This window comes from Lepisma saccharinum, unplaced genomic scaffold (assembly GCF_977018435.1).
Source record: "Lepisma saccharinum unplaced genomic scaffold, izLepSacc3.1 HAP1_SCAFFOLD_424, whole genome shotgun sequence".
NCBI lineage: Eukaryota > Metazoa > Arthropoda > Insecta > Zygentoma > Lepismatidae > Lepisma > Lepisma saccharinum.
The window spans coordinates 85,491-94,171 of record NW_028143123.1 but is presented as its reverse complement, the minus strand read 5'-3'; the positions used below and the strand labels follow the sequence as shown (position 1 = coordinate 94,171).

The window sequence follows — 8,681 nt, the reverse complement described above, 5'->3', positions numbered from 1 at the left end:
TTCTCTTCAAATTTAACGGTAATTTGAAACTATAGTTATAGTACGTAGATAGTGTGAAAGATTAGTCCCAACGAACGAAATTGAACAGATTGAAAAGAGAAGCTAAATATTCAAATGAAAATCTTGTCAGATTGTCTTTCAATAGTTTTTATTCTTCACACATTTGCTAAACTTGCACACATGCAAGCATAATAGACGCACAGAAAGGAAGTTGTGGGGGCTGGCAGAACCTCCCTCTGAAATTAATTTTCTTGAAGAAAAAAAGGTCATTATAATTAATTTGCAGCATTTATTTTTCACCAAGAATATTAGATCCAAAGAAAGCTTCTGACTTCCCATAACCGCCTACGGTGAACAATAATGCTTGCGTGTGTTTGTGTACAAATGAAGCAAATGTGAAGAAAATCAAAAGCTACTTACGGGGATCAAGATTTTTAGTCAGTCGAAGTAGATATCATGTCACGCTAGATCGATTGCTAATACGATAATAGATAAATTCGATACTGAAACACCTGGTCGAGGCCTCACCGATGGCGTAGTGGTGGCGTCGTCGCATTGTAAACAAGGAGTCCCGTATTAGATACCCGGAGGAGGCACATACTGGTTCAGATCTCACTTTAAACTGTAGGTCCAGTTCCGATTAGCCTTTCCGCGCATAAAGTGGACTTTAAAAAAAACTCAGTGAATCAAAACACCGTCGATAGCGACCGAGAAGTCGCTGTCAGAAACCTACACAAACCATCTCTCGCGCCGTGTCATTTCGGACTCGAACTCTTATCTACTTTCATCTTAACGAGGTATCGCGCAGCCTTCACTTGATTTATGACACTTTGTTGTTATTTTAATAGTTACATTAGAAAATCGTAATGAAAAGTCGAAGTAAGAAACAAACAAACACATTGATGTAGAAATACATGTTTAATTCATTGAATTTCATGTTGAATATTTTAAAAATAAGATGTCCTCTTTTGCACTTCACAAAATATGAGCCATTACACTTATCATTATTTCTGAATCTATTAATTATACAGTTGAGACTGGATGTAATTATTTAGCTGTAATTAAGTAGCCACAAAAAATTCGTATCAGTGGCTTGTCTGAACGTGAATGTAACAATTAATTGCATATGTGTAGATATCACAGTAGTTATATCAAGAGAACAGATATTTAGGAAACACTTAAAAGAGACTGTATAAAATGTAAATCTGGATAAATAATAATGTTTAACTTTCTTGTCTGTCTGTGGATGTTAAATATCAATATACGTAAATGTACCTTGGTAACTATCCCAATGCCAAGTTGACCTGTACTGTAGGCAGAATTCTAGGAGTATATGTATGTATATGTGTGTGAGTGCACACCCTGTATAATTCACCTTGGAATTCACCGTTATGTAGGTTAAATATTATTCCGCAGCCCTCCACAGTAATAATTTCGTCAATTCTGAAATATCATGCGTGAATATTTCTTTATGCTCAGAAATTTCTTATTTTATTCATCAGTTTTTCTGTACTTCATATTATTATGAACGTCTAAGTGATAGGTACATGTTACTGAAAATAGCAATCTGTTCTTCAACCGTGAATGTCTGGTGAAGTGTTTTGAAGGCTCTATATACTATGCAGTAGAGATTCCTTCCTGCATTCGCAAGCAACGTGGTGCTCGGCACGCTTTTTGGTAAATATTTTATAACTTCTCAGCACTGCGCAATGTGCCTCCACCAAGGATCTAATTCGGGACCCTTTCATTACAAGGGGACAGCGCAACCACTATGACATCGGGGAGGCCCTCAGTGCGAGGTACCCTTTAATAAATTTAGACACTATTTCTTGAAAGGTAAATGTTTGACTTTGACATTTAAGGATCTTTGTGTTAAATATTACGTTATCCACTAATTTAGTATTTTCCAATATATTTAATTTTTATTTTTATGTGATATGTACGCGTATGTGTCTTTATTTTTTTAAAAAATACACACAACTTAAAACAAAGTGGAAAATGTGATCAAAAGTGAAAACATACCATGACAGCTAAATCACGCAAAATGGTCAAAATTTGAAAGATACCTAAATCCTAAATGCAAAAGGCATTTTTTTTACTCTATTGCAGAGTTCTAACAATTATGGCGAACTTGCGCTTGGTAAGAGAATGTTTTCTGCATTCGCATCTGCCACATACTTTTCTGGTATTAAATGTTTTATAGCTACTTTGCATGTGTGCTTAAAAATATAGTCATAAATGGTTTCCTGTACGTCTGAGTCACTGTATGACAACAAAATACTGTCTAGACATCAAGTTTAGTGCATTGTAGAAATCAAATTATTGGAAACAGAAAATTAATAAGAAACATTTTAGCAGGAATTTGCATACGCAATGGAAAACTGAAAATTAGTAGTGTATTGTTATACTCGTATACTCAATGTATAACTGGTTAAGAGAGTGGAACAATCATTTCTAGTCTGAATGTTAGTGTAATAAAACTGCTACTAAATTAACTGTGGACTTTCTTCTTTTTTACTTACAGATAAACTATCAGTGAGATGACCCTGGAACCCCTACTCATCTTTTGTGTTGCTTTATGCAGTGCTCATTTGGAATCCAAGATGAGATCCTATTCATATCTAAAAGCAAATTGGGAAATGTGTAGTCCTGTGTGGGTGACATCCTAAGGAAATATTCTGCTAACACAGTAGTCGTCAATTTTATGATGGACCCAGAAACTCATGAGCTCAATGAAATTCTATGTAAACATCTTGAAAATTCTTACGTCACAAGATACGATATAGCTAAGGATTACTACGAGATAGTGCCTGGAATTATCCCAGATTTTGATCATTTAATTACTGTGATAATGAAAAAATATAAATATGCTGACCAAGGCAGTAATTTACTTTATTAAAAACATAAACTAAACGTAACGTTTCAACCTTCTAGCAAGGTCTTCGTCAGACTCTGTATCAAGTTTAAATATAGAGAAGAGAATACTTGTACTTGATACAGAGTCTGATGAAGACCTTGCTAGAAGGTTGAAACGTTACGTTTAGTTTATGTTTTTAATAAAATAAATTACTGCCTTGGTCAGCATATTTATATTTTTTTCATAATCATGGAAACAAGGCTTAATGGTGTTATACTGTGAGAAATGCAAGAACACTTGGATCAGCTCTCATGAAAATTGAGTTTACATTTCGTAAGAGGTAGGGTGTAAAAGTTTTTATAGTAATTGATAACAAAGCAATAACAGAAATGAAATTAATGTAATGTTCAGACTTTTACAATTGCATCGTGTAATTGACGTTATTCTAGTGTACCCGTATAAACAACACATTTTTTTGTTCACTTACGTAATTACCTTATAAGAATGATGCTTGCAACACCAAGTTAAATCTAATGTACTTAGGTAAATGGGTAAACAACGAGGTTATTGGAGGAAAAAATCTATACCCTATAGAAAATGAAAGACTTACAGGGATGTAGTCTTCGGAATCATGCCCACACCTTGCCTGTTCTCATATTTTCAACAGCTTTCTAATGGCAGATAAGTTCTCAAAGGGATATACGGGGCAGAGAAATTAAATTCCACTATCCTAGTACCTGACACGCCGGGAAAATATATAGTATATATGTAGGGCAGGAAGACTCTAGAAGAATATTATATGAAGAAATTGAAGGTACAACAAAACTTGCAAAATACGATTTCAAAATCCACAAAGTAATGAACATGTTACAACCTATGTTAAATCTCGAGTATGGTTTTGCTGTGCCTTCCTTGATGAATTTGCGTTTTCCGCTTGACCTCCCATGCTGGATACTTCTCACAGTGTGCTTCCTTCTCTTCTCTGCCTTCACGAAATTCATGCCACAGGATTCTCAGGAGAGGAAACTGTTCTCGCTTCAGTCATCTCCTTTCTATAACTTTTCAGTTATTTTGGGGATCTCAGTGACACAAATGCCGAGGTCTATTCCAGTAAGATTTTCATTCGCCTTGTGGGAACTCTGTACACTTGTACTTAATTCGGGATATCAAGCGACCTCTTCACAACAAACCATAAAATGAAACCGATTATTAACACCATGGAGGATTTTGTTCAGTCAGGGCTGAACAGTAACAGGGTCGGAAACTTTAGAAGAAGAGTTAGCTAAGTATGAAGATAATGCGTCAAAAGTTTTGTTTCAAAGATGGATTCCAAGGGGAAATACGTATACTGGCTACGAGAATCTTATGATGAAGAAGAAATATGCATTTTTTTTAAACATAACCACATTCACTCATATTTTTATAATACAACATAACCTTTCCAATGCTTATGGTAATCCATTGTATCACCATGTTATGAAAGTAAGGCTTCGAATCGAACTACAAGCTTTCTATTTGAGACGAAATTTTCCGTTCCCACAACCTTTTGCTAGTCATTGTATCATCTTTTGAAGCTGGTTTTCATAAGATGTGAGAAAGGGAATGTGATAGGCTGTTTTCATATTGCACCAAGAAAAGTTTAAATATAGAGAAGAGAATATTGTCTTTGGCTTGGATAATTTGCTGGGTCCATTTTTGTTGCTACCTATTGGCCTTGTGCTGAGCACTGTTGCATTTTTAAGTGAGTTGTTAAGAAGTAAGAGGTCCAGAAAAGTAACTGAAATGTAGTAAGCAAAGTTCAGTGGAGGTTTAGAATATAATTCTTGTCTGGATTCTGAATTCATATTTTACTTAATAGTAGACAACCCTAGTACATTAGGACAGAAACGCTGTTTTGTTTAATCAGATCTACGATATGTGTTTTGCCTTTGATTTCCCCTTAAATTTCTTTCTAAGGTATGACTGGGTAGAGCTTAGAATATGTATGAAAAATGACTCGTAAAAGTTCTTGTACATTGTATAATAAATTCAATTAACTCCCTCTTGTATCAAATTTTGGGTTGGTTCTGACCTACATTGATCATAAAGTAAAGCTTGTTATTTTTATCAGCTTTCATCTTCCCATAAGCAATCCTTCTTTTTCAAGACCAAGTGCCTAATATTCTTGAACAAACAACATTTTGGCGAATAACTGGCAATGCTTAAAGCCATACAAGGAGTAGAACACCAGGAAACTTATTTAGTGCACAGAGCAATTGTCTTGTACTCACTGTATCACAGTTGAAAATACCTGTGAATGACAAGGTTACTCTGACATTGTGTACTTTTACAGATGTGTCAGTTTATTTATGTTTTCTGTTAGATATACATATTAAGACATGCACGTCATAAAATATGACAAGGGGCGATGTGTGGTATTTGCATAGAATATCAATGTCAATGCCTATAAGAATACAACACTCTTTTTAATGAAGATGATTGTAATAAATAATCCTGTAATCCAAGCCTGGTTTACAATTTATCATTTTATTGTTTATGATGCACACGCAAATAAATAGTTCATCAGAGGCATATTATGTTGTTTTGCGTAGTATATTTACTTGGTATACATCGTACATTAATTAATTAGTACTGTAAACTTCTTCCAAAAAATATTCTATTTTTCGTTCGTACTGCATTTCACAGACTCTGCGTCAATACTGTCTGTAGCGTAATGCTTACTAAAACGTTGAATAATTAGCAAAAGTTACTTGTTAGCGTATGGTGTTTGTTATATTTCATAGTGGAGTAAAATATTAATTTTGCTGTCAGTGTATATAAAAGTTATCTGTAAATAAGTGTTATAATCACAGAAACAACATTCTATCTCTTTCTATTTTGTGCATTGTTTTAGTAGCCATATGTATTTTTCGTATATAGAACTATCGTTTAAGCAGAAAATTCCATTGAAGGTATGCGGTTTCCAGTTTCCTAGAGCATTATTTTTTTAATCGATTTCATTTTCAATGTACGCTCAAGTGCCAAAAGTAATGGGATAGCATTATGCAAATATTCACTTGGCGCTAACATCGCGGAATAGGTGCATAAATAGACAGAGCGTTATCAGTGCTTGCAGTCGTACTCTTGAGTGTCTTGTGATACGTCTTCTAACGTGATTATGACTACACGGCGAGAATTATTAGAATTTGAACGCGGAATGGTAGATGGAGCTAGGCGCATGGGACATTCCATTTCTGAAGTTGTTCGGGCATTCAACATTCCTCGATCCACAACGTCAAGGTTGTACCGAGAGTACCCCATTGCAGACATTACCTCCCACCATGGACAGCGCAGTGGCCGACAACGTCTGCTTAATGACCGTGACCAGCGACGTCTGAGCAGAATCGTCTGTGCTAGCACACAAGCGATACTGCGTGAAATCATATCAACAATGAAGGACGTACGAGAGATGTGTCTGAGGTCAGTTCAACCAAATTTGGCATTGATGGGATATTGCAGCAGCACGCCATCGGAAGCAGCACCTCAGCTGGGCTAGTACACACGTTGATTTTACCATAGATAACTGGAAAAACATAGCTTGGACAGATGAGTCACGATTTCAGTTGGTATGAACTGATGGTAGGATTCGGGTGTGGTGCAGACCCCATGAGGCTATGGCCCCAAGTTATCAACAAGGCACTGCGCAAGCTGGTGGTGACTCCATAATGCTGCATGTTTATATGTTATGGTTTGGGTCCTAAGGTCAAATTGAACCAGTCATTGACTGGGAATCGCTATGTTCAGTTGCTTGGTGACCATTTGTAGTCCTTCACGGACTTAATGGGATTTTCCAGGATGACACAATGTGCCATGTCACTGGGCCACGATTGTTCGTGACTAGTTTGAGAAGCATTCTGGACAATTCCAGCGAGTGATTTGGCCACCTAGATCGCCAGACATGAACCCCGTGGAAAACATTTAGGATGTGATCGAAAGATCCATTCGTGCACAAGATCCTGCACCCGCAACAACCACGCAATTATGTGCGGCAATCGACAAGTTCCTACCCTTCGTCGGACTCGAAGAGGTCCCACACGATATTACGTAGACTTGAGTGTATAAGTTTGAATAGATTGCTTGATCAAAAGAAAGAATACCGAATCGTCTTTACTCTTGTAATGCTTATATTTGAACACCTAGACAGAAGATGAGGATGGGAAGAAGATTTTCCTGTCATGTCCACACTACCTTGCGCTTTGGAGACTGTGTTACAGCTAATTCACTGTGGTTGGGAAAAGAGGAAATGTTCTTTAGCATGAAGATGACGAGATCAGTCCCTGCGATGTACTGACCTGTGTCATTGTATTGGAGATGACGATACATGTGAAAACAGTGACTTAACAGGACAGAGAATCAGATGATGATAGTGACGAGGGGTTTGATTAAAGTGAATATACTGACGACAGATTTTTCCCAAATGATAAGAAATATTATGTTATGTAACCTTTTGAGAAAATTACTGTATTCAATGACAATTAAAATGTTTCTCATAATTGAATGAACGACTCTTAATCTTGAAAGCAAGTGGCAACTTATACTAAAAAAATAGAATGGAGAAGTCACAGGTGGTGTCATTACTCCTTTACCATAAGAGTTACAAAATTATAATAATCTTAATTATTAACAGAAAATGTAGGCCATCTGAAAAAAAAAACGCTCTAAATCAGGATATGGACAGTATTTTATTTGCAGATCCATCATGCAGGCCATCTTGCATTTCTGACGGCATGTATGTCCTCTCACACATTTTCCAGCAAAACACCTACAAACGTCTTCCATTCGTGCAAACACTCAACGAACTTCCAAATCGTCAAAACCACTCCTGTGGGAGTTATGATCGATTCTCTATATTAATGTCAGAAGCGGTAGCTATCTTGAGCTTATGATATCACAGACTATACGTCACAATTGCAGGCATTAGCAACATATCACCCGAAGTCATTCATTTCAATAATTTGACAGAATGACAAGTAAAGTGTAAAATATTGCTTAGAATTCTTGCAAGAAGGATACGAAGTCGTTTCACTGGAGATATCTCCATAACAGTGCGAGATATGAATAAAACTGTAAGAATCTTTTTATTCCTCTTTCAATTCTGAACAAAACATGTTTCTATACAAAATTGTCAGAAACCATTCCTAAAGCAGTTATGAACAATTTCCTTTGTTAGTGCATGAAGGATAGCCATCTTAGATTTATGACGTCACACAGGCCATACGCATACGCGTTAAACTCGTACGACTTTCGGATCTCGTCCAATTTTGGTCTTTCTTGAAAAACTTTCTGACGGTGCACATGGAAGGCAGGTTGGAGTAGTCCCTGTATGTTTTGGCTGGGAAGGATGGAGGACTAGCTAACCATTTAATATCCGCTCTTTTACTTGTGGAAGGACCACTGAAAAGAGCTTATTTCTGAAAGTACCAATTCGGCGCTGTGTAGAATCTAGCATCCAGGGCACATGTCCCGCATTGTATTCTAGATCCGGTCAATAGCTGTCCAGCAGCTACAAGAAATCTGAGAATCCTGCGATCTGGCCTTCAAGTACCCTTATACACATAGGTCCATTACTTGGTAACCGTTGGACACTCGAAGACTAAGTGAACCTATTTGCTAACTGCGCAGTCTGTCTACTTGTCTACTTCAGCTAATTTCCTCGCCGATTAGACTACCAAGGCATCTTCGACGTAAGAGAGGCAAAAGGAAGTTTCCAGCAGAAATATTTAGCTGCCATTGGTGCAGAAGTGTGAAAGCAAAACAAAACACAACGTTTTAACTTTCACAACCC

General features: G+C 36.8%; 1 protein-coding gene across 1 annotated transcript; it reads left to right on the top strand.

The window, feature by feature from the left end:
- Positions 1-6,053: 6,053 nt before the first annotated feature.
- On the top strand, positions 6,054-6,392 carry LOC145982798 (uncharacterized). Its single transcript, XM_083116167.1, has one exon. It carries the CDS (start codon positions 6,054-6,056, stop codon positions 6,390-6,392), a length of 339 nt encoding a protein of 112 aa, XP_082972293.1.
- The last annotated feature ends 2,289 nt before the right edge of the window (positions 6,393-8,681 follow it).